Here is a 26,800-nt window from a genome sequence, read left to right as displayed (position 1 = left end):
TATGATAATATTACGTCACACACACGCAACGCGTGTGCTTTGTTGCTAGTATATATAGAGTTTTGCTATGCTGCCCACCTCCATGTTCACCTATAGCAATCATCCAATGGATGAGATGAATCATATACAAATGGTTCATCCAATGGATGAGTGACACCTCATAGGTGAGCATGAAGGTGGGCAGCATAGCAAAACTCTATATATATATATATATATATATATATATATATATATATATACCAAAATCACGATAAAATTCAACGTAACTTATGAATATTACTTTAATTATCAATCGAATAATTCAATAATTTGGCTCGTCTCTTCTCTAATATTAAATATTAATTATGTTTGTTTGAGAAAATATAGATAATTAGATCATTTTTGGGATATGTTCGAAACTTAACATGAGCTCGTAGATAAATCATAAATCGCACACGTAGGAATAAGGAACCTTGTCGAGCCGGAGTTAAAGCGACAAGCCGTAATCTCACGCAGAAACCGTGAAGAAATCGAAATTGCAACCGACCCGAAGAACGAGGGTTTCGATTTTGTTCGATAATCCAGGACCAAAATCATCAGGTTTTATTTGTGTAAATGAATTAGTAAATCGACTCTGTCAGAAGTTGATATGTATATTACTAAAATCATAAGATTTGTGGATCGAAATGTTTGGGTTGTTTGTTCATTGTGAAGTATTGTTGTACAATTGAAAAGTTGATTGATATTTATTGGAGTTTCCGAGAATGACCAGCTCCATCGTTTGTGAAACTCTTCCCTTGATTTGAATCTTCCAGTTTTGGAACGAGAAACGATTGGATTGTGAACCAAATTTTGCTGAATGGTGCTGGCACTGATTTTCATTTTATTTATGTTACTGAGATGGGAGTCTCAGATGAATGTAAGGCACAAAAAAAAAAAAAAAAAAAAAAAAACAAGGTTCCCTTTTTTGCCCCCATTTCGCTTTGGAAAGCAGGATGGAACGTGATTCTCCAATAATTTTGGCTCAATGGTGATGGATCTTTATTAAATAAGAGGTTACATGGTTCGTTGTTACCTCTTTTAATGTGGATTTGAAATGTGCAGTACTGCAATTATATGGTTTTTGAGTGGCTTTTCTGTGGATCTTAGGGAGTGTTTGTGAAGGGAAATCTAATAATCACTTCTTTTCGGATGTTGCAAACACTCCCTTAGTCTCAGCCTGAGAATTTATGGTTGGTTTTGATTGTAGACTCTATTTTGTATCTTGTTTGCATCAATGCTGATAGAAGTGTTCTTTTGTTTATGGCGTCAGATGTTTTTTGTGAAAGAAAACATGTACTTTTTTTTAATTTAAACCCTTACAGATTGATTGTATGACTTAAACCTGTTTTATATGAAGCTTTCATGAGCAAATTATTTCATAACGTTGCACTCACATTGCAATTTAAGTCGGCTACACAAGCTACTGTGGAGCAAATAACAAGCTTTGGAGGCTCCTCCACTTAAAAAGGCTAATATGTTTTGTTTTGTGCTCTACTTGCGGGTTCATGGTATGACATTGAGGCTGAATCAATGGGATTGTTAACTTGGAAAGGGCTATCATAAGGTTATTGTTGATAACATATTTACATTATAGACAAGATTAAAGTTCATGCATCAAATATTATTGGCGAGTAAATGTCGTCCAGAATAGGCAGCTGTGAGTATGGACTTCTTAAGGGTGGACAATATTGTGTCCCACTACCAATGCTTCTCAATAAATTATGGAGTAACTAAATAAGTTTGGGATGCTCTCCCACTTGTGATGAAGTGTTTTAATTTAGGTTCTCCTCTAGGGGTTATTACCTGACATTTCTGACAGTCTCACTTTGGTTGCCTTCCTTTCTGTGATTGCTCCCTTAATTGGGGTCAAAGTTTGTGTATAAATTGGGCCAACCACCATAGAACTTGGGCCAAACAATATTGGATGACAACAATTTCTTCATCCTTAAAAGTGACCTTGTGCTCATGATGGTCACTACACTCACCACTTGACACAAGCCAACCTATCAAGTCTTTATTGCTAGTTGAGTAGTCGACTGAATACTTTCAGTTATGAGTTTTTATTCTCCATGTGGAAATTGTTTCCTGACATGCTTCAGTGTATGCAGGCACAAAACTGATGGTGAAGCCAAAACAAAGACATGTTCCCTTTGTTGTTGGCAAGAATAAGAAAATTCAAGGTGTCTCTGATGTTGATCCACTTGATCATGGCGATTGGACACTCGTCAAGAAACAGCGAGTCACAATTATAATCCCAGCATTACCTATTAAGATGCAATCCACATTTCCTATTGCAGGGGAGGGTCAGGTACAAGAAATGCCCAGAAAAACAAATTCCCAGTCACAATGCCCATCGTCGACCCCTTCCCCAAAACAATTGGTTAATCAAACTGAGAAAACCATGACATTATCTCCTGAGCATACCACTCCATCTTCAAAAACACTTCATCCACCTGAACCCGCTCTAACACCCCAAAAGCCAACAACTCCATTGCGAAGAATTTCCTCAGACAATTCACCCCCTCATAGGTGTGGAGAAGACTCAAATATTGGATTTTGTACTGCCACAAAAGTGAGTAAAGGCTTCATGATGTATGATTTAAGTAGAGTGTTACCGAATCAAAGGATGAGAGCATCCCATCTGGAGAGAAAACTGAAAAAGGCTGGAGGATTGGAAAATTGGCTAGTTTCCCTTGGGCTCAGCAGATTTATTAATGTATTTGAGGGGAAATGTGCTGGAAAATTTCACCTGGCAAAACTTAACATGAAAAAGCTTAAAGATATGGGTGCAGATGCTGTTGGTCCACGGAGAAAGCTGTTGCATGCCATCGAATGCCTTTGTGAACCACACTGTTTCCTGCAGGCATGAATTTGGAATATTCTCGTATTCTACATGCCTTCAGATGACTTAATGAACACTTCATTGTGGGACAACTAGAGCTCGCTTTCTGTCATCACCTCTTCTACTATCTTTTGCGAAAGTCCAGTACACTTTCTCGACTTCACTACCAGCTGCAGTGACACCGGAGATGATTGTAAAGTTTGTTTTACTCAGGGTTTTGAGATTGGAGATGATTGTAAAGTTTGTTTTACTCAGGGTTTTGAGATTGTCGCTATTACCGTGGCTTGACAAATGTTGTGTGAAATGCATGATCATGGTTATGCTTCGGGATTCTATCTCCTGCAGTGTGATTGATGAAATTGTAACGAAATCTTGTCTAAGCTGTGATATGGACCTTATATTTCTAATAGAGTGTTTAAGCTGTGAAAAGAAGAATGATGGGGTAATAAAAAGGATGATACTTCTTCCTTTCAAAAAGTTTAAAAAGAAGTTACGTGATGTAAAAAGTTCATGACCATCTTTGCACACTACAATATAGTAGTATCAGGAAGGACGATTATTTTTGTGATAAATACATCCAATTTTTTAAAGTTATTGTGATGCCTAGTTTCTGCAGTTTGGATCAGTGTTACAGTGTTACTTGCTTCATATGGACTATGTTCAATGCCTCTTTTCTCTTGGAGATATTTAACGCTGACAAGATATATCATGTATGTTTGATACAATATGTTTTTTGGTCCCTCTCTTCGTACATAATATTAAGAAATCGAAATAGGAAAGACGAAAACATTTAATTTAATGGGGCAAATAACCATTTTTTTCTTTTCTCAAATTTTGCTCTTAGTGAATTCCTGCTTCATATGGTTCTTTGCCTCTTTTCTCGTTGAGATATTTAACGTTGGAAAGATATATCATTTATGTTTGATATAAAATGTTTTTTTTTTCTTGTCTCTCTCTTCATAGATAATACTAAGAAATCGAAATAAGAGAGACGAAAATGTTCAATGGGGCAAGAACCATTTTTTTTTCCTTTTCGCGATTTTGCTCTTAGTAAATTCATGCAGTAGAGTCGTGGACTAATTATGTTCTAGTTCTTCGGAAGAAAAAAATATTGAATGAACAAAAACAAAAAAAAAACAAAAAAGGAGGCGAAAATGTTCAATGTAATGGGGCAAGAACCTTTTTTTTTTTTTTTTTTTTTTCTTTTTTGCAATTTTGCTCTCGATGAATTCCTGCACGTAGAGTCGTGGACTAATTGTGTTCTAGTTTTTTTTATTAAAAAAAAAAAAAAAAAAAAAAAAAACTGTCATTTTGGTCACATATGTTTGCCACTTTGAGATTTGGTCTTTTATATTTTCATATTTCAGTTTTAGTCCAGCATGTTTCGATTTTTTATAATTTCAATCATTTTTATCTGAAAATGCTTACGTGAAACTATACACGCCAGTTCCACAGCAACACTGCATTGGTATCACATTTACGGCACATTGGAAAAAGACTAAAATTACTTTTAAAAAATAAAGTTTGCGGACTAAAACTAAAATTTGAAAATATAGAGGAATCGCAATGTGGCAAACATACAACAAAAAAAACAATTTTCCAAAAAAAAAAATAAAATTGAATGAATAAAAAAGAGAGGAAGTTATCAACGACACGCGCCAGGTAGGGGTCGAACCTACGACTTTCTGCTTAGGAAACAGACGCTCTATCCACTGAGCTACAGGCGCCTTTCGATTACAATGTTAATATTTATGTATATATATATATATATATATATATTTCTTTAGAATTTTTAAGGATCTTCCTAAACGTCATTCTGCATATAATTCGATTTAAAAAGTCCACGGCCATACTATAAGATATATATATTTCTTTAGAATTTTTAAGGATCTTCCTAAACGTCATTCTGCATATAATTCGATTTAAAAAGTCCACGACCTTACTATAAGCGATTCTCTCTCCCTTTTTTAATTTTTTTTAAGGAAGCAATTCTCTCTTTTTATGCTTCAAAAGTTACGTCTATATGACAGTACAAATCGATAAATTTTTGTTCCGAGTCATTTAGATTGATGCAAGTATTAATTTTATCAGAAAAAATGAAAAAATCGTGTGAGACGGTTTCACGGATCAATTTCATGAGACGCATCTTTTATTTGGATCACCCATAAAAAAAAGTATTATTTTTTATACCAAAAATATTATTTTTAATTGTAAATATGAATTGAATTCGCTATTTTTTGCTCAAACACATACAGTATGAGTTTGAGCGAAAAATAGATGTGTTTGAGCAAAAAATAGATGGAAAAAAATGGGGGACACAAAAAAAAAACGAAAAAGCAAACAAATGAAAAAAAAAAAGGAAGAGAGAGGGAAAAAAAGGAAAAAAAGATGAGGTCATACCAAACATACCAAAACCTTCCATACTCGGTTAATTATAGAAGATAGTGATACATACAGCCCGGTAGGAAAAGTAACAAGTGAAGGGAAGTTATTTTATTAACACGTTTAGAACCTGTTGTTGAAAAAAAAAACACACACATTTAGAAGTCTTTATGGTCATACCAAACAACCAAGGGCTCATTCTTAATAAAATAGAAAAAATAGTGATACATATAGCCGGTAGAGAAAAGTAACAAGTAAAGGGCGTTTCTATGGTTATATGCTATAAACTTCTCATGGTTCTCATTTAAAACTTCTAATCGTTTTTTCCTCAACAGCCTCTTTCATCTGTGTACTTCATTCCTTTTTGCATATCAAGTCAACAACGTTCAAGGAATATAATGGTAATAAAGCATATTTGAGGGTTGTGTTCTGCAAAATATCGTGCATAATTCCATCAATCCGACATGATAAATTTTCACGTATGACTCTCTGGCTTCATGTAAACGCAGTGCTCAAATCAAACACTAGACGAGACATGATCGTATAGAATCATTCTGTTATCATTTGGGGCCGAGGATTAATGGTTTAAAAGCAAATTTCTCAATATAACCCCATCCAAATTTGTTGAACACAACTCTTGAAACTTTGCTAGTGCAAAAGGCCACAATGTAGAAATAGTATACCATATCAATCTCACCAGGGAAAGTGGATATCTATCTATATTACATAAATATGAGATCGTGCAGAGAAATATAAGCATTAAAGGGTCTACTTTTCATATTTTCTCTATTTGCAAGATTAACTGTCTCTTGTACATCATATACCGTCCCCTATAATAAAACATCAAATAGACAAATACAATCAAAACAAAAAGATTTGAAACTCGAACAAAGGAAAAAGCGCTAAACGGAGGCCTAACTATAGCAACTATACAACCCCATCAATCAAAATCTATAAACGAGTAATACAGCTTACAAAGGAAACTACTTCAACCAATGTTAAAACCGAAAGAAGAGAGGCACGATAATATCTACCCACCACCAAAAATCAAAGTACATCCAAGACCGAAGGCCCTTCATCCAGTTCAAGTTGTGAGACAATATAATACCGAAAACAACCCTTGATCCCTTGGAGACGAGAGGAACAAGCATCACACATCTTTCTGCTTGTTTCCTCCATTGAATATCCATCCACGCTTCAAGATTTTTGCATTCTTGTTTTGGTATCAAAGTAAGCAGATTTTCAGGTGCATTTCCCACTTAATTGTATATTTTCACAGGTTTCTCAAATGTATGGCGGTTCTGTGATGGTCACAAGGGTAAAAAATTATATAAGCTTCAGACCATAAGCTGGGTGACATGAAAAGTTTTAACAATATCATTATCATAAAGGGGAAAACGTGGAATTCAGTTCAAACATAAAGAATTCAGTAATTAACATACGAAGCTCCTATATAGTTTTGTTTATAGCCTTGCATCATAATCATGATCAAATAAAAATTAAGCAGCAATCATATAAAATCTGGCAGCTATAGCAGTCCCGATGAAATTACCTGGCTTGCAGCATAAGTCCTTTTAGGAGAAGTATCTGAGTGCTCTAAACCTAGGTACTGCTCCCAAGCGCCATAAATGTCTCTTCTCTGGAAGAGAGAGAAACAAAAGTTATTAGTCTTGATTTATCATCCAGTAAAAGGTCAAATAATTCATTAACCAAAACAATACTGATAATCAAGCAACAAAGATCCAGATAGGAAATTACCTGAAAACGACTGGAAACAATGTCAGAATCCTCGAGATATTCTGGGCGTCCAAGTGACAAAAAGGCAAACTTCCACTGAAGGAAGAAATCACATGATCAGAAATAGAATATTAGCAATTGGAAAAACCAAGAGAACCTTTTTTTTTTTTATAAGAAACAAATATAATATTAAAACTTAGTAACAGTTACATAGGAAGGTGGACCAGTGGTCCACTAAATTCACTATACAAGATCTAGGAAAGTACTATATGAAAACCAAACTTCAAGAGAACTCATTCTCAGGGGGTAAAAAAAGGGGAACGGAACTCATATCAAATACAATTGTTCAACAATTATGTCTGAAGTTCAAATGTTAAAATTGGTCATACCTTAGAAAACTCTTCATCTGGAACCTGCAACCTCTTTTGAATTCGTACTTTAACACTTTCTAATGTTTCACCTTCGTGGATAACAAGAAAGAAGGGTTCCCCAAAATTTGTGACTTGCTGTTCCACATATAATGCAAACAATTGATTAAATAGTTGCACAGTTCAATATCTACATCCATGCATAAGATTGCATATTAGCATCACTCAAGATCATTATTGTCATAGAATGTCAGAACGATGACTCTGTATAGAAACAACCAAACAGCATTATATGGCAATTACTGCAGGAAATGCTTTAGTACCACTTGATTCTGGGCGCTCTCCTTTGTAATATGGTAAACATGGATCAGCCGGTCATTGGCCCCAAGGTTCTTCTCTTCTTCTGGAATCTGAAATAGGACAAAATTTAGAAATTACGAACAATATAAATTTTTTTTAAAAAAAGGCAATGTCAGTCTTTTCGCCATAGCAGCAAAAAAACAGCAAATGAGACACAATTCATTTCCAACCACACACGAAGGCAGGTTTTTCAAAATCGTTGTGCTTGTGTATTCCTACACTTCATCAGACGTTCATAATTCATCTGCTAAATAATACTGAATAAATCCATCTTCCATGTTGCAGGATAAGCTTCAACTTTGAAAGTTAAAAATAGGATTCACACCGCAGTGCAGGCAACTGCGCAAATAAAATGCAAAATCAAAGTAGTTAAAAGATTTTGAGAAGTGAATTTACCTCCTCAGCACGCAATGTCCAGTACTGGTCATTTATATTCTCAATTTTCTCATTGACAGGAAAGATCTGCAAAATTAAGAAAGCCGAACCAGAAATAGATTAAAAGGATAAGGATAATAAAATCGATGTGATATAATAAAATTCCAGAAAATTAGCTGCAGGAATATCTATACAAGCCAATGCAAATCAAGGAGAATTTTCTAAACAGAATTTCAAGAACCATGCAAGGGTCAGACCGGTTGTAAAAATTTCCATTAATATCTAAGATATTCATTAAAAAACATCCTGACTAGTTTATGATAAAGATACACAAATTTTTCTAAACAAGTCACGAACAGCACAAAAGCAACATATCCAGAAAAGAAACAATATTAGTAGATGAATTACCTTGTAAATCTTGTGATAAAAAACTTCAAGCAGCCTAAGTTCAGCACTTGGATGAGACAATTCTACCTATGATTGGATGCATAAGATGTGAGACCCGGTCAATATTATGCTGAAACAAAAACAAATATTAATCAAAGGCAATCTTTTGACAGGTTACCTTTGTTTTAATCTCATTGAGAACATCTCCAACAGTGCTTTGTTTTGGCAATCTAATATTGAGAATTAAAGCCTGAAAAAGACAGTGTAGTAAAGTTTGAGGAATTTATAAAACTTAAGCAGACAAATGACGTTATGAGTAAGGAGCACAGCAATAGTAGCACCTCATCCTTTGTTGCGTGATGGAAGGCAACTTTCAGAGTTTTCAGACATTGCAATTCTGGAAGAGGGATGTCCAGCACTTCATAATAGAGTGTATCAGAGATCTATCACGAGAAATCAAATACCGTCAATCAGACAAATAACACAAACACCCAGTCTAAGTGTCTAACCAGTCTCAGCATCATCCCCAGCACGACAACCCCCTTCAAAATATATATACACGCACACAGGGCCGTCTCCAGAAAATTGGAGGCCCTAGGCTAATTTAAATTTTATATAAAAATTTTATTAAATATAAAAATATTGCATATGAACTGGTAATAAAATGAACGTGATGATCACCAATTTATAATTTAATAAATCTAGTTATTGCAATTCTTTCTTTTTCTCCTTGAACTTATAGATTCAAATTTTCTTTTCTTTTTCCTCATAATTCACAATAAAAATCTAACAAAACAAATACAAAAAATTATTTAAATAATAACAAAGATTCATTATTGATATGAGATTTAATATAAACACAATATAAACGTATTTTAGATCGTAATAAAATATTAAAAATTGATTTTATTTACTGCCAAATTTATCAAGAAAGAATCAATACAATAATTTCATATAATAATCAAAATTTCAAATTCTTGCTATTAAAAATGACATAAACAATTGTATTGAAACTAAGTAAAACATAAATAATTGATTTTTGTTACAAAAAAATCTAACAAAACAAATACAAATTATAATTTAATTTAAATACTAAAATATGAAAGAAATTAAAATCCCGAAGACCAAGGTCCAAAAATCAAATTATTAAAAATCAAATAAAAACACCAACTGTGACATACAAACATACAAGAAAAATCAAATTCAATAAAAACGACATGATAATTGACCCACTTTGAGTAATCTCACTCACTTGAAAGAAGAAATTTAACGAAAAAAGAACTTTGAATCCTAAAAATAGAGGGTTTTTTTTGTTAGCAATTAAAAAAAATGACTAAAATCACAAAAATTAGCAATTTTTCATATTTTTTACAAAACATTTAAAGACACATGACCTATAAAAAATTTTAAATAGAAAAAATAAATTATACATATATTATTTTTTTAAAAAATTTGATGCACCACCCTAGGGGAGGCCCTAGGCAGCTGCCTAGGTGGCCTCCCCCTAGGGCCGGCACTGCACGCACACACACACACACACACACACATACAAAGAAACATAACAGAATATAAGTTGGAAGAACAGTTCACGGCTGAACTACCTGATTGTAGTGAACCAGCATGTCTAACAAATGGTCCACTGATCTATATTTGATAGGATTGGGCTTTGGTTGCTGAGAGTAGCAATTATGAGGAGTAAGCCGAATTTTAGATGGGTCATCCAAGCCAAGGTGCTTGGCCACTCTTTCCACAACATCATCATAAGTGTGATTCTTTGCTCTGTTGATTCAATAAAAAAAATGATAATAATTTTTTAATGAATAATTCAAAATGCTACTCTAGAATTGCACACTCAACTGTCAATACAAAGGTATAAAAAAAACTTACAAATCCAGGGAAAAATCATCTTCCTTGGGTCTCTCCAAAGCTCGAAAATGCACAACCTGTAGAAGGGAAAATACATAATGAAATTAGTTCAAGCAAAAGTAACAACAAATTGAAAAAGAAATACTTCTTTCAGAAAGGGAAAGGGACAGGAAGTAGCTTTTCAGCCACACTAGGAAAAATCTTATAACGAAGAACTGCATAGAACAGAACGGAATGAAAACTCAATGCACGAAAATTGTGCCACACCCCATGTGTTGCAATCAATTATTACTTTTTAATTAAAAATGTACAAAATTGACCTGGCGATTCTTCACGTATTCCAAAAACAATGGAACTTCAGGAAATCTGATGTTCTCTTGAACTTCAGACGGAGGTCGTTTTTGGAAGCAAATAATGTCCCCATCTTCAATCTAGGGAGGAGAGATGGAGGAAGAAAGAGTAAGAAAACAACAGCCATGGAAACAATAAAAACTTTTAAAAAATGGAACCCGGTTGAACGAACATACAACTAAAGTACAACATAAAATACCTGACTAAACCGAAATGAAGCTCTTTTATCGAGGCGTTCACACATAACAGATGGCTCATATTTTATTTCCTAGAGACATTGCAACCCACGACATTAGTTGTGCAGTATAATTCAATGCTTTTAAATTGCAAAAGGCAAAACATATGACCAATGGCACAGAGTAAATAGAGTAAGTCAAAACTGAGACTATATTACAACGAGCAGAAATACCTCAAAGAGATCTATCTCTACATCAGGTGCAAATCCAACCAATTCATTTAGTTTTGTTAGGATCTCAATTGGTTTGCTGTAGCTTTTCACAAAAAGTCTCCCAACATATCTGAAAATGGCGATAATCAACTTGAATTGGTGCCCATAGTTGAACAAAAATTACAAATATAATATATATGTTCAGATAAATACCGAAGCTCTTCTTTTTCAGGGTCATAAAGTTTGAAGAACAGCAGTATGTCATCCTTAAGTTTTTCTGGCGGAGGAACAGGATGTAAACCCTATAATCCATAAGAATAAATGCGTGTAAAATATGAACAAAGAATATCTTTCGACGTTCAATTCAAATGCCAGCAATCAATTTCATATAAAATGTGGTAAAGAAGATACCAATCCATTCTCTACTTCCAAAAACAACTTCAACTCTGCATTGTGGGCCTTATTGGAAACTTCCCTCAATGCTCCAACCTGTACAACATGATTGGGAAAAGTTTGAATAAAATTTCAGAGAATTGACAAATAAAATAAAGTAGAATCAAGTATCTAACAAAGTTGTTATCTCACGAAAACAGTGAAGCATCATAAAATTAAATGTAAATGAGAAATAAAAACCATCTTTGACTTGTATTGCATGACAAGGCAATGATGGTATCCATGTGGATATGAGGAATAGTTGAACAAGAACCAAAGCCATCAAAATCAAACGGCTGAAACAGGACTTTTCAAAATGTTCACAAGTGCATAAATACTCATCATGCCATGAGATATAGGCTGCATCACTTTGATCAATTGGCGTAAGAAACAGGGAGAGATAAGGGTTGCATCTTTGCATACACCGAAGGCAATTAAAACAGAACATTAGACCATTGACGAACTATAATTGTGGAAAGTAAGGGTATTTTGTGGATTAAGAGACAGTCAAAAGCATAAAGAGAATAAATTTGCTGCCCTTCCATCAGGCTAAACTCTAAAGGAATATTGTTTGGACATCTAGCACACAATTCAAGGTAAGCATTTTGTAGGTAATGTAACCGTTTGTGAGTATAAGTATTCACAGGGGTGGATAATTTGGTTTTAACTTTTTAAGTAACAGTTTGAGCTTGATGCCTTTACCCAGCACCACCCCACATATGAAAAGTGTTGGGCTTCTGAATCAGAAAAAGGAAAAAAATTGAAAGGAATTCTCCATTTAAGATATCTAGGACAACTAGTCACCTCCTCTAGCCAAAAAAATTCAAAGAAAAATTGAAAATTGTTAAGATGCTTATCCTTATCCGAATCATTATGGACAAGAAAATAATCAAACCACTACACTAATGCTCCTCATTAACTTGTATGCCAATCATCTCAATAGGCCTTTCCACTAAGGAGTTTCATCACAAATCATATGTTTTCTTTAGCTTAGATGCTGAAGAAGCAGGTGCTGATAATTTATTGTTTCCTTTACAGTGTGTTTGGATGCCTAAAAAATGAAATTTGGAATCGGATTTGGATTTGGAATTGGAATTGGAATTGGATTTCAAATCCATGGAATTGGAATTCTATTTTGGTGTTTGGTAAGAATTTAAAATGTAACGTGAATTGATAATATAAATTTTATAATAAATGGTATTTTGTAAAATTTACAAAAAAGACTTGAAATCTACGAGTAAGTAATATAATATAATTTTTTGGAAAAAAAATATTATTTTTTAAATTCAAATCCTATGAAATACCACGAAATCCGACCTCTTTCATAAGAATTTCATTCAGTTAAATGAAATCCCATGAAATTTCATCAAATACAAATTCCGTTTCGAAATCTCATTTTACCAAACACAAAAAAGGTATTTATAATTCCAAATCCCATGGAAATCCTTGACTCCAAACACAGTGTTAAGGATCAAACCCAGCCCTCACTGTCAACTTATACAGAACCATAATGGTCTACCTTCCATGAAAGATAATTAGCAAAGATACAATTGGCAACCCAAACCTCAAGAACTTTGATTGACCTTCATGGTGGTCAGATTTTGGTTTTCTCTGATTGTTACACAGAAACATCCAACAGAAATAGTTGGAATATTTAGACCACCCACCATGCACAAGGAGAAAAGCCAGTAAAGTTTGACTCCGCCTCTAAAATTTCACTAAAGAAGTTTTTGAATTAAAATCCCATGCAAGGTTCGTGCTATCCACACCTAATAACTGATTTCCAAGACAAAATTTGGGTCCATAAACATGAATTTATAATTCTGAGCAAAGCTCACACATTGGGACTGATCCATTTACCTCCGCTCAAATTGAATCCCACACATTTTACAATCACTCTTACTCATTAATTACTGGTCAATGTGTATTATTTGTGCTTGATCATATCATACACGTAACTCACAATTTAAAGTCCAGAATTCACTCAATATATTATTAGCAGACTATGAATTCTCAGAAAGGATTTTTTTCTGTGATTGTACAAAGAGGTAAATGGAAAATAAATTGTAATGCTACTTACAGTTTGTGCCTCCTCCTGTGGCGTCAATGGCCTGTTTGGGCGATATGTATGGTTCTGTCTTTTGGCCCAAATCCAAAAGCGCTGGAATTGAACTGGTATACCAAATTCTTTAGCAACCTCCTCCTTCAAATTAACATCAGATCATTAGCATTGCAAAAGAACATGAAAAAATAATACATATGCTTTAGCTTGTTTAAACAAATATAATGACAATAGTAAAGTAGGTATACAAATAAAAGCAAGTGTTGAAAAACCAATTAATAAACTGGCAGTCTCATTTCAGGAACATCAAATTATTTAAGCCTTATAAGCAACACATAAAAGGTTGAGAATTGAAGCTGCAAAATTCCTCAAAGAAGTTACAAATGCAATATCTATTCTCTGGATGTAGTTAGCTTTGACAAGTACCGAGAACAAACATGTCAAGATGCAGTTAACATTACTGTAGAATGGCATGATCGTTATAGCATGATGTTTTCTTTTCCATATTTCCATCAGATGATGTTTTCTTTTTCCATGCTTTCATCAGATGATAGAGAATTAGCATCGCACAAAAAATTGTGTGTGACCACAGATCTTGCTTGGGTTCATCAACATCTCCATTCCATCAATCAAGGTTATCTTTGCATTCAAATCATGAAGGTACTAATGCTAATGATTAACCTCACCTCAGTTTATGTAATGTTTCGTAGACCCCTCCCTTGAGGTTTACAGAAAGAAAGAGTGCAAGTGTGCAACCATATATGCTAATGCCATATACTATATAGCCCATCTAAAACCTTTAATCACACCCAAACATTCATTTTCTAAAGTTTTAAAAGAAATAGATCGCACTAATAAACCATTCAATATATTGAACATGAGAAAAAGGTACCTTGAAAAGGGTAAATGTCAATTGTTTCTGAATTCGAAAGTTGCGGACTTTATCATGATCAACAAGATCAAAAAATATATCCTTTCCAATATGTTCCTTCAAATCCTCATCACGAGCAACCTGCAAACATGAATAAATTGCTTCAGCTACCCATCCCGAGAAATGCCACGATCAATTTTACTTTAGAATGAAAATATAACCTTGATGATAGTATAAAGGTGAGCCTGAGCTTTATATCTTCTCTTGTCCTCCTTTTCTTCTTGTTCTTTTTTCAGCCTTATCTGGGGAAGTACAGTATGGCATGTTTAAACTTATGCAATACGATGATTAGATTGGGACAATTCCATGTTCACGAAAGCAAATTACCCTCAGATGTTCAGCAATATCCTTTTCATCCACATCGCAAATTATTTTATCCTTGTCACTCACTCGCACATACACCAGCATGTATGCGTTTGAGTACTTTGTAAATTTGAATGGAGTGTTATTGTATCCAGGATTTGTCTGTGGCAACTGGAGGATAAGGTGAAGATAAGCAACATATCAGAAAGGGAAAGCAAGAGGTTGAAATCAAGAGATAGAAATGCTACCTCTTCTTCACCACCATATTGCTCCTCCAATGCTTTCTTCACATCTTCCTTGGTGACCCTCTCATCGTCAAATTTGTACCTATGAGGAGAATCACCATGCGGTCTCAGTACCTAACAATTTTATCATACTAAAGAGAGTGTAGTCATCTAGCAACTTAGTAAAGGTGAACCGAAGGATGAATTACAAAAATTGCATATATGTTGTGCCCATAAAATAAATGAAGATGGGAAAGTGGATGTGTATGTGTGGGCGCAGGGGTGTGGTGAGGTGGGCAAATCCTTCACAAGCATGTGCAGTACCATTGGTCGGAGAGTGTCGGCCTCATGAAAGCATGATAATGTCCACCATGCACTCCACCACTATGCACCAAAACACTGTTGGGAAGGTAAAAGTGAGAAGAAAAGGTAAGTAAGGCCAAGTTCAAAATCCAAACAAGTCACAGCCCAATTATTGTAGCTAATGTCATGGACGACCTTGCCAGGGCCTCACACACAAGAACCAAAATACAAAAATTTTCATTTCCAAGGATCAGTAATATGATAATATTATGTCTTACCTGACAAGTTATCAACCAATGTCATAATAATTTTCACTCTAAGGATATGATATACAACCCTGAAGGTAAAATATCCTTGAAACTTGTACATAAAGATGCAACAACAAGGTTGGGCAAGTATTTACTGACACATCATGCGATATACCATTCTATAAGGCTGCCCCGAAAAGTTTATCAGATATGACCATTGAATAGAAGAATTAGAATAAACTATGAATCATTTTACACAAAGCTCACATTCTGGCTACCATCTATAACAAAAGGCTAAAATGGACTAGATAGGGGTAGGTAATGGAGGTCATTAACCAGTAACTCCAACTCAAGTTCAAGTTGCCATTGCCAATAAACAAGAAAAATCTACAGGCAGCAAAGACAGGCAATAAGAAACTGAGACATCATGCAATAAAGTACATGCAAGGAGAAGGCCAACTTTTATTGGGTTTCTAACATATTCCTCAAAGACAAGTAAGTGGTTGCGATTGATACCCACACAAAAAGAAAGAGCTAAAAGGTTGAAAACATGGATAAACTTAGTCAGATAAGTAATACACAAAGGAGGCACAACAACCTATGAAGCATGTAGAGGTTTCGTATGCTCCTATCTGCTTCTGGAGACAAATACTTTCCGTTATCTCTATCAAGATCAAGTTCCAATGGGAATTCATAGCGGTCATTTATCTGCAAACATGAAGCAATTTTTCCAAAGTTGCGTACAAGGCAGCCATTATGTCAAGGAAAAATATAAAATCAAATCAATCCAAAGTTTTGTAATTATATCATCTGTAGCCAATAAATTAAAATAACATCTGTGAGATAAAGAAAATGATGAACTTCTGACGAAGTTTGTTTCTTGGAGAAAATCTGCCTCAAAAATAATGTAGAAAGGAGATTGGAAAAACTGAATGATTTCCCTCAAAAAAAAAAAAAAAAAAAAAAAAAAAAACTGAATGATCAAAATACATTCAAACAAATTGCATCAACATGATTACATGACATTGGATAGAGTATGATTTAGACAGCATCATCAACTACATATCCAAGTATAACAATCATTTGAAATTACTTTGGGAAGCTATAGTGAACACCAGCCACCAGCATAACCAGAAAGCTGAAGCTGCAATATTATTGTAATAAAATACTCAAAAGTAGGGGAGGGAGAACCATGAACAGATTCAGCTTAATCCTCCGATAATGATCACAGGAGGGAAGAAGGATGCTACATTAAATAAATAAAAAAGTTCTCCAATAAAAGCCTATTAGAAACGTAAAATTCACAAAGAGAACGATCAAGAACAGCTACAGACCCACCGAGAAAGGTCAATTGTTTTAATTATTATTGTGAAGACTTAACATGGTCATTCATTAAAGATTTTTCCTGAAAAATCAGTAGTCTAGGATAAACCTGAAAACAAAACTATAATTTGCTATCATCCCAGGTTTAAAGAGACAAGGGTTCAATCAATGAGTAGAGTCAAAGACATAACTACTGAACATGAAATTAACTTGGCAAGTGACAACTGTTCACATCACTCTTAGATTCATGATGAAGCCAATAATTACACGCGTAACATAAGAGATAAACTAAACAATACTGTATGAAGAAAACACAAGCAACAAATTTTACCCTAAAAAGTAAAACAAACCAAAAATAATCAAACAACAATGAAACTTCAAAAGCTATAACCACTAACCTTAACCATTGTATCCCTCATGAAATCATACTCAAAACGCTTTAACTGAAGCTGCAGAACTGGAGGAAAATCAATGAACAACACCCCCTTCTTCGCATCCTAAGTCCAAAAAATATTTTCAGCTGATCTATTAACAAGAGAACTGATTGTAGAGATAAATTATGTACAAAGAACATAGTTAATCAAGTTTCACAGCAAACATAAACAAAAACCTCAAAGAAATGTTCATTAGATAAGTCAAAAACCCAAAACCCCAAATAGCAGTTCATCATACTTTCGCAACAGCCATCCATGATTGATGTGCAACCAATTAAAAATAATCCTGCTGTAAACAATGTTCAAACAACATAACAAAAGCTTCTCTAAAGAAACATAATCAGAGCAACCCTCTAATTTATAAGCAGCAATTCAACTTTCCAACTCCTCTTTATATTACTTTTGCAAGTTTAAATTTAGATTTCTCAACAACCCAACAATCAATTCTGTGGGTCCTGCTCATGCTTCAGCTCAATACAACATACCATTCATCCTTATAGTGGCAGACAACAAAAGATAAGTAGTAACATTTATGGACTAAATCATCATCAATCAGATCAGTACAAACCTGCAAGCCATGCTCTTCAGCATGGTACTTGTTATCTCCTTCCAGCCGTTCAACTTCCACATACTTGTCAAAGGAAGCGTAAACATCCTTACAGCCTTTTACATCAAGTTGAAGGTCTGCCACAATAACATGTATAAACACTTATTTTTGTGGCCTACACTAAAAAAGTTAAAGAGCTACTCTAAGAAACAGATTATACCATAAAATGACTCCTTTCGTGTGGATTTGAAGTCTACGTTGATGCACTCAATGTAATTCATATGGTGCCCTTCAAACAACTTTTGTATAGTCCCCTCAACAACAGTTCCCTGTTCCAGTAAAATAGCTATGTCTACATCATACCTTTCGTAGATAGTACATCAGAAAATAAAAATCAAGAAAGGTGGTCACATCAGATCCACTTACCTTCATCTTGTCTTCAAGCTTTTCACATAAAACACGGTTAAGTTCTTGCACATCATGCTGCATGAATGAATCATGTGTATCCCATCCAAAAGATTTAGTTAATTCTTTGGTAGCCACACTGGTGTCATTATATTGTAGCTTATAGAATAAGCTCTGTAAAGCCAAAGGGATGCTCCCTGTAGGGTTGTCATTCTCTGTTGTTGGCATGTGGTATACTGCCTGATATAACATCATTCAAGTGAGGCATATTAATACTCCACTAATAAAAAGCCCATTCATTAAAGAAACATGAAAACTGAACTTGATAAATGAGAAAAGTCTATTATTACCTTTCTAAAGTAAGGAATATGATACAAAGTTTGGAGAAGAGAGTTCATGTAACAGGTTGCTCCCTGGTTCTTCAATCCAACGTAGCCTGTCTCCTTCTTTGAGTCATATGACCAGTAGTCAATGACCTTACGAACAGCAACATCAGCCTCGATAACACAAGTATCGTTCACAAGGTATCCCTTGTTCGGATCATAGAGCTCACTAAGCGGCATGAAGGATGTGAAACCCCAATCACTCTCCCTTTGATTGAACTGGTGCTGTGTGTCTGTGATACCCACAAACAAGGATTGGTGCACAACAACCATAATACAGGTAGAAAATGTTTTGTTCCAGAGGAAAATTAACTCAATATTGATGTTCCGTGTTATAACAACCAAGCAAATACTTCAAAGGAAAATACTTAACCAACAAGTCAGGTAATTATAAAGTAAGAAGTTATTAGACGCTTTTCATTTCCAAAATTCCAATTCAAACACGATTTCTATTTTAGTTGGCGCTATCCAAAAGATCAATTAGCTAACAAAAGAACATATGTACAGAAGAAGGGTGGTTTGACAAGAACACTGATTACAAACTCTAAAAAAAAAAATTTGCAATGAGAACACCCAATTACTAAAAAGCTACATCAACAATAAAAATCAGAATTAAGCAAGAGTGCTTGTTTGTAATGTGAGTAGACAATACAAATGGCCCACAAAAAGAACAGATAAACGGTTCATTCATCATAAATACCTTTTTTCATTGTATATCTGTTATGAACCTGATTAACTACAGCCAGGCTAAATTGTGCATATCTATTCCACCCATATGGCAAGGTTGCTGAGTCAGCAACATCTAAATACATCGACAAGTAATCAACATTATTTCCTTTTGGGAAAATAAGCACCCGCCTGCAAAAACAGAAAAACCAATGCATGTCAGAAGGCAATCAGGACCTTACTGAATTCAGAGAAACACAACCATGAAATCTAGTTTTATAGTGCTTGACATAGAGAAATAAAGAACCGTTCTTCAATTAGGTCGGACTAGCAATATAAATTTCCTTCCAAACACAAGCCAATATAAAAAAGAGAGATAGTGGCATTCCAGCTGTCAAGTACCATTTATATCCCCCAACAAAGAAGACGTCAGAATAAAGCTTCTTCACATTCAATCGAGAGAAGTTCTCTATGGTCCACGTGAAGCGAGATGCCTGAGGTTCGTCATTTGCCTGGTTTTCCACAGTTTCGGCATTGTCAGCTGTTGCCACTGAGAAAGTGAAAGCGCTTAAGATACGCATAAACCAAACATCATAAAATTCATTTACTTAGGTACAAACCATATACTGGAATATGAACGACCCAATAACCATATGCAGCATGTCAGAATGAACGTCATAAAAAATCTCACAAAAAAATAACGAAAGAATCAGCGGTACGGCAAGCACCGCCAAAAAAACAGAAAGCAAAAACGCAATCACTGATGGAAAAAAGATCACCTTCCATGGGCTGAGGACCTTCAACTAAAGGCTGGGGACCTTCGACCAAATCAGAGTGCGGTACCAGCATCTCTTCATCTTCCTGCTGCTACAGTGTCACGATGAAAAAAAAAAATCAAATAACACGCCTGATCCAATAACCCAATCCATTTTCCCGATTCAAAACCTCAATAAAAAGATTAAATTCAATAGTTGAACTTGATACAATTAAAGTAGGAAACTTAAAAATCTCCCTTCCCCAGTCACTCAAAACCCTAGTCGATCACAACCATTCAGGCACCATAGACCAACAACCAATCAAGGAAGAAAAATAATTCTCCGCCGCGAAAGGAAAAATAACAGATTGAGAATTATCATCACAGATTAAAGATTGAAAATTTCATGCAAACACACATAACACAACGTTGAAAATTGACAATGGGACTTAATGAGAAAAGGGAAGACAGCGGAGTTACATCCAACGACTGAGGAGTCATCATCGTCATGGCTGAAGAGATTGTAGCCTCTGGATCGGTGAATCAGATAGAAATCAATGCTGTTTGAGAGAAGGGGGGGAGATTGGAAGAAGAATGGAGAGACCAGGCCTTCAGTGAGTTCGAGTCTTTGTTCATATACGGGGATATATTGGGAAATATGGGACACAGGAAGAGCATTTTGGACATATGAACAAATACACACATATATATACATATTGTTGTGAAATAGTAAAAATTTATGGTAAAAAGTAAAAACTTCAAAACTCAAAATATATCAAACTTTACATTTTATAATATTTTTTTCTCAATTCAAATTGTATTTTTCATCACAAATGAAGACCTATTTATAGATCCACATTTGAGATTAGTCCAAAAATAAATAAATCATCATCTACATCATCACACACTAATTTTTCACATTTTACAACTCAATATTCAACATTCAAAATTCAATATTCAATATTCAACATAATAATAAAATAATAATATATTTTTCAACACTCCCCCTTGTGATGATGATCGTGATATGATGACTGTCTTCATTACGTGTTTTATATTGCCTCGTTAAAAACCTTACTAGGAAAAACCCAGTGAGATAAAAACCATAGTAAGGGAAAAAAGACTATGGAAAAAAGAATGCAGCCACGTAAACTCCCCCTCATCTTAACATGAGTGATTCTTCACATATTCCGCAGATTGCGCATCCCAATGTTGTATATATGCTTTCTGAATATCGTCGTGGAAAGTGCCTTTGTGAAGAGATCTGATGAGTTCTCACTTGATTGAATACAACAGATATCAATATATTTATTCTTCTCAAGCTCTTGAGTGTAGGCAAAGAACTTTGAGGGTATATGTTTTGTTCTGTCACTTTTGATGTATCCTTCTTTCATTTGAGCAATACATGCAGCATTGTTTTCATACAACGTCACAGGCTTCTTGTCTACTGATAATCCACAAGAAGTTTGGATATGTTGTGTCATTGATTTTAGCCAAACACATTCACGGCTTGCTTCATGTAGCGCAATAATCTCAGCGTGATTTGATGAAGTTGTTACGAGTGTTTGTTTCTGTGAATGCCAAGAAATTGTGGTGCCTCCACGAGTAAATACATATCCGGTTTGGGAACGTGCCTTATGTGGATCAGATAAATATCCAGCATCGGCATAACCAATGATACTTTTATTGGTGTCTTTAGAGTACAAAAGTCTCAAATCTGTCGTTCCTCGTAGATAACGAAATATATGTTTAATTCCGTTCCAGTGCCTCTTTGTTGGATATGAACTGAATCTTGCCAATAAATTTACAGCAAAAGATATATCTGGTCTAGTGCAATTTGCAAGATACATAAGGGCACCAATGTCACTTAGATATGGTACTTTTGGACCAAGAATAATTTCATCATCTTCACATGGACGGAATGAATCATTTTCTATGTTTAATGATCTTACAACCATTGGAGTACTTAATGGATTTGATTTATCCATATTAAAACGTTTAAGGATCTTTTCTGTATAATGTGTCTGGTGAACAAAAATTTCACATTCTTTTGTTCTATTTGCAAACCCAGACAATACTTGATTTTTCCAAGATCCTTCATTTCGAATTCTTCCTTCAAGTACATCATAACCTCTTGAATTTTTTTATTCGTTCCAATGATGTTTAAATCATCAACATATACAGCAATAATTACACATCCGGATGTTGTTTTCTTGATGAAAATACAAGGGCATATTGGATCATTTACATATCTCTTTTTCATCAAGTGCTCACTTAGCCGATTATACCACATTCGGCCGGATTGCTTCAACCCATATTGAAATGCCTACTACTACTAAATGCGGAAAAACTTTTTTTAAAAAATAATAACTAAAAATAATACTATACATATATGCCCATACATATATGTATAAACATGCAAGAAAAATATTTCTTATTAAATAAAATATCTCAAATAATAATAAACAACTAACAACTTAAAAAGGTTTCATGCATGAAATAATATAATAAGTATACTAGTGAAAAACTCCCATAAGCGGAAATAATAAATAAAATGTAACTTGCTTAAAAACTCAAAATAATAAAAATAAATGTATCTGAAACATCAACTAAAACTGCAACGGTCACGGGGCCACTGTTCCGTGAACTCATACATCCTCACCACCGGTAGGAGCTACATAAGTATAATCTGACTCACCTGCACCATATAAGCATAGTGAGACTAGGGGCTCAACATGTCTAAACTTGAATATCAAGGTTTAAAATAATGCATCACATAATCATACTAATACATATACATGATACATGAACATGCATGGAAACATTTTCATAACATAAATGCTGAATCATAATCTTAAACATAATCATAATCTTTTCTTCATCATACATAACATAGTTGAGCATGGTATTTTTGAAAAAGTTTATGGTCCTATCCGTAAGTGTGACCTTAACTGTGCCGACCGATCAGTCTCCTGAACCAACGTATGTGGCGGTGATAAATCACCTCCTATGATAGTAAACTACCTCATAAATCATATGGTGGATAACCACCCTTATGTCACACTACATCAATTTCCATCATAAAAAATATTTTGCTGCTCAACACTTGATTATAATCATAACAGGTAAATTTTCATGAATGCATGCACTGAAAATATGTCCGTAATATATATTTAATTGATTTTCATAATAAATAGTCTTATACTTAAAATACTTTCATGCATAAAATAAATTAAATATATATTTCGGACTTAGTAATTTTCATGGGTTGGTCCAGACTGCTGATCACTCACTCTAAGCCCATTAAACTTAAATAAAAGCCCAATAGAAATAAATTCTTAATTAAATGTCATTAATCATAAATGGACCTGAATAAAAACATTTAAGCCCATTAACTTAAGCTAAGCCCAAAAATCATATTTTAGCCCAATAAGACACATCTGGCCCAATAACCAAGCTAAAAACCATTAATCCCCTAAACTGGCCCAATGGGCCCAATATCCCAAAAACCGACCCAATAAATTCTACGGGCTCTAGGCCCATAAAAATTATTGAACTAACTTAAATAATTATTTAAACCCAGTTTATTCAACTCATGAAGCCCAATTAAATTAATTAACCCAAAATAGGCTCATACTCTCACTTAAACTATTAATTAAATTAAAAATAAAATACCCGAGCTCAACTAACATAACCCGGACCCAGACCCATCTAACTCAACCCATGACATAATCGACCCGACCCGAACCCGTGATGACCAAAACTGAGCCCGGCCAAATGAAAAATCAAAGGGCCGATCTGTACGTACATGACATTGCACCTTTGTGCAGGTCTCGGCCGTGAGCAGCAGGCCTTTATGGCCTGCTGCCGGCCAGCTCCGGCCACCCACCGGCCGGAGCTCCACCGCCCAGACGTATCCCACGTCTGGGCGGTTCAAACGAGCCATGCCTCGACTAAAACCGATCCCTACACATCCCTAGCGAACCACTTTCGGAAATCCCGAAAACGGCAACCTGTAGCAACCAAAGGAAAAGAAAACCTTCGGCCTTTGACTGCTCAACCCATAGCAGCCAAACCAATATAGATTCTAGACTCTTAGGGACCCTGGTACGACTCTTAACCAAGAACAGCAGCCTAAGCCGATCACATGAAAGGAAAAGGCATAGAAACGTGAGGGAAAACATGAAAGATGTGAACCTTGAGCAGCTAGCATTCACATACAATGATCTCTGGAAAAAAAATTTCGAACTCAACATGAAAATTCAAAGGGTTTTATGCATAAATCAGAATATACGACTTAAACGGTGGCCAAGAAGAGAATTCAAACGTGCCTTTCTTGAAGATTTCGAAGAAAACGATAATATGGCGCGTACGGCGATCACCGGGACGAATGATCTACAATATTTTGCTTAAACTCTTCAAAACTTATGCGTGCAAGTGGGTTTTCTGCTAACGAACGTGATGAAGAAGAGAAGAGATGGCGGCTAGGTATTCTACGTGAAGAAGGATTGAAGAAAATAAGCTAGATATATTTTACTTATTTAATTAGATTTTTGGAAGATAATATATCAAGTTAATATAAAAATATAACTCCTAAAATTAAATAATTTCTGAGTAATTTTCGTAATATATTTATATAATTTTTAAAACTCCTTAAAAGTCTTTTAAATAGCTTATTTTTGTGAAAATTGCTTTCATATATAACTATATATATGCAAGACTTGTCAGAAGCCTCATTCGGGGCAGTGCATGGCTGGTTCAAATCTCTGTTACAAGTGTAAGCTACCGGGGCACGTTGCGATGAACTGCCCTAATGCGAGGAACATCTCGGGGCGTGTATATGTCATGCAGGCAGAGGAGGCTGACCCAGACACGTCTTTGATCACGGGTAATCCTAACTTTTGTATTTAAGATTCGATAGTTTGCATGATTATTTGGATAGCGTGGAAAGTTTGTATTTATGTGATATTTTGAGTGAATTGCTCTTGCATGTGTAGTATAAAGGAAATGACTAGGAATTTGGGTAATAGTATACTTAAGGGAATTGTTGTGAATTATGGGCTCAATTAAATTATTCTTAAGTTGTATGTGCGTTGGGACATTTTCTGAGTGCAGGGAAGATCCTCGTTAGAGGTAATGCTACGTATGCGTTGCTAGACTCAGGAGCTACGAATTCGTTTATTTCTCAAGAATTTGTTAGGCGGGTAGGCATCATACCTGAGGATGCTGTACGGGCTATGATGTTACCTTTTCATCTGGCGAGATTCTTACTACCTCTAGTGTACTTAATGGTGTTGAGTTGGAGCTTCAGGGGAATATGATTAGAGCCGATCTAGTGGTTCTACCGATGTCAGAATTTGATCTCATTCTTGGCATGGATTGGTTATCAGTTAATGGAGCTTCGATAGATTTTCGGAGGCGATCAGTTTCAGTGAATCCGTCAGGCGGAGTTTCTTTCATATTCCTTGCAGCTCAAAGCAGCGGTACTTCGCATGTCATATCTTATATGCGTGCAAAGAAGTTATTACGCAAGGGTTGTCAGGGCTTCCTTGCAAGTTTAGTAGTTGCAGCGGATGACCCGTCTTCTAAATCTATTGCAGATGTTGAGATCGTTTGTGAGTTTTTGGATGTCTTTCCGGATGATGTAGTAGGAATTCCACCAGTCAGAGAGGTGAAGTTCAGTATTGAGCTGATGCCGGGTACTGTGCCTATCTCTAAGGCACCGTATCGTCTTGCTCCCACTGAGATGAAAGAGTTGAGGGATCAGATACAAGAGCTTTTGGAGAAGGGCTTTATCCACCCTAGTGTGTCACCTTGGGGTACCGAGTACTGATAAGTTGAGAGAAGATATCATGTCAGAGGCACATGCATCTCCGTATTCCATCCATCCAAGGGGTACGAAGATGTACCGAGATTTGAGGACCTTGTATTAGTGGCCGGGTATGAAGGGAGATATTGGTCAGTTTGTTTCCGAATGCTTGACTTGTCAGCAAGTCAAGGCAGAGCATCAGCGACCAGCAGGATTGTTACGACCACTTCCCATTCCGGAGTGGAAATGGGAGAACATCTCTATGGATTTTGTAGTTGGGCTACCGAGGAGTACTAGAGGATCGACATCGATTTGGGTGTCGATCGACTCACCAAATCTGCACATTTTCTGCTGGTGAGGACTACTTTTACTATGACTCAGTTTGCAGAACTTTACATTAAGGAGATAGTCAGACTTCACGGTATTCCAGTGTCCATTGTGTTAGACCGAGATCCAATGTTCACTTCTGCATTTTGGAAGAGTCTGCATACAGCTTTGGGGACTAAGTTATTGTTCAGCACTGCTTTTCATCCTCAGACAGATTGTCAGTCGGAGAGAGTAATTCAGACACTTGAGGATCACTTGAGGATTTGTTGAGGGCATGTGTGATTGATTTCCAGGGCTCGTGGGAGTCGGGATTGCCTTTAGTGGAGTTTACTTATAACAACAGTTTTCAGGCATCTATAGGTATGGCTCCATACAAGGCTCTTTACGGGAGACGATGTAGATCTCTTGTGCATTGGGACGAGGTTGGAGAGAGGGTCTTGCTAGGACCCGAGATTGTGCAGCAAACGGCGGATATTGTAGCTCAGATCCGAGAGCGGATGAGGACCGCACAGAGTCGTCAAAAAAATTATGCTGATCTACAACGACGAGACCTCGAGTTTGCCGTGGGAGAT

At 35.5% G+C, this 26,800-nt stretch overlaps 2 protein-coding genes and 1 non-coding gene across 7 annotated transcripts; 1 reads left to right on the top strand and 2 right to left on the bottom strand.

The window, feature by feature from the left end:
• The first annotated feature begins 400 nt into the window (after positions 1 to 400).
• LOC140891612 (uncharacterized) lies at positions 401 to 3,419 on the top strand. Of its 3 annotated transcripts, none has more exons than XM_073300199.1 (2): positions 401 to 579; positions 2,130 to 3,419. In XM_073300199.1, the coding sequence occupies exon 2, from the start codon at positions 2,141 to 2,143 to the stop codon at positions 2,888 to 2,890; it is 750 nt and encodes a 249-aa protein (XP_073156300.1). In that variant the 5' UTR covers positions 401 to 579; positions 2,130 to 2,140; the 3' UTR covers positions 2,891 to 3,419. The 3 variants fall into 3 exon arrangements, with proteins under 3 accessions (XP_073156300.1, XP_073156302.1, XP_073156301.1); XM_073300201.1 differs by lacking the exon at positions 401 to 579 and adding an exon at positions 586 to 1,042; XM_073300200.1 differs by lacking the exon at positions 401 to 579 and adding an exon at positions 1,056 to 1,585.
• A 1,098-nt stretch (positions 3,420 to 4,517) lies between these two features.
• Positions 4,518 to 4,590, bottom strand: TRNAR-CCU (transfer RNA arginine (anticodon CCU)). The gene has a single exon. It is a non-coding gene; the product is annotated as a tRNA-Arg (tRNA).
• A 1,403-nt stretch (positions 4,591 to 5,993) lies between these two features.
• LOC140893256 (ubiquitin C-terminal hydrolase 12-like) lies at positions 5,994 to 20,744 on the bottom strand. 3 transcript variants are annotated; one of them, XM_073302322.1, is made up of 32 exons: positions 20,573 to 20,744; positions 20,118 to 20,205; positions 19,741 to 19,888; positions 19,373 to 19,530; positions 18,640 to 18,905; positions 18,311 to 18,529; positions 18,105 to 18,213; positions 17,906 to 18,021; positions 17,302 to 17,400; positions 16,179 to 16,288; positions 15,354 to 15,428; positions 15,054 to 15,132; positions 14,830 to 14,976; positions 14,664 to 14,744; positions 14,464 to 14,583; positions 13,590 to 13,712; positions 11,489 to 11,566; positions 11,291 to 11,379; positions 11,099 to 11,207; positions 10,889 to 10,957; positions 10,659 to 10,769; positions 10,360 to 10,415; positions 10,074 to 10,251; positions 8,814 to 8,915; positions 8,651 to 8,722; positions 8,494 to 8,559; positions 8,107 to 8,172; positions 7,674 to 7,760; positions 7,372 to 7,488; positions 7,004 to 7,078; positions 6,798 to 6,884; positions 5,994 to 6,546 (listed from the first exon to the last, which is right to left on the bottom strand). In XM_073302322.1, the coding sequence occupies exons 1-32, from the start codon at positions 20,600 to 20,602 to the stop codon at positions 6,505 to 6,507; spliced, it is 3,372 nt and encodes a 1,123-aa protein (XP_073158423.1). In that variant the 5' UTR covers positions 20,603 to 20,744; the 3' UTR covers positions 5,994 to 6,504. The 3 variants fall into 3 exon arrangements, with proteins under 3 accessions (XP_073158423.1, XP_073158426.1, XP_073158424.1); XM_073302325.1 differs by having other exon boundaries at positions 17,302 to 17,391; XM_073302323.1 differs by having other exon boundaries at positions 20,118 to 20,202.
• Positions 20,745 to 26,800: the final 6,056 nt, after the last annotated feature.

Source organism: Henckelia pumila, chromosome 3 (genome assembly GCF_033568475.1).
Source record: "Henckelia pumila isolate YLH828 chromosome 3, ASM3356847v2, whole genome shotgun sequence".
Lineage (NCBI taxonomy): Eukaryota > Viridiplantae > Streptophyta > Magnoliopsida > Lamiales > Gesneriaceae > Henckelia > Henckelia pumila.
This window is presented reverse-complemented; position numbering and strand designations above follow the sequence as displayed.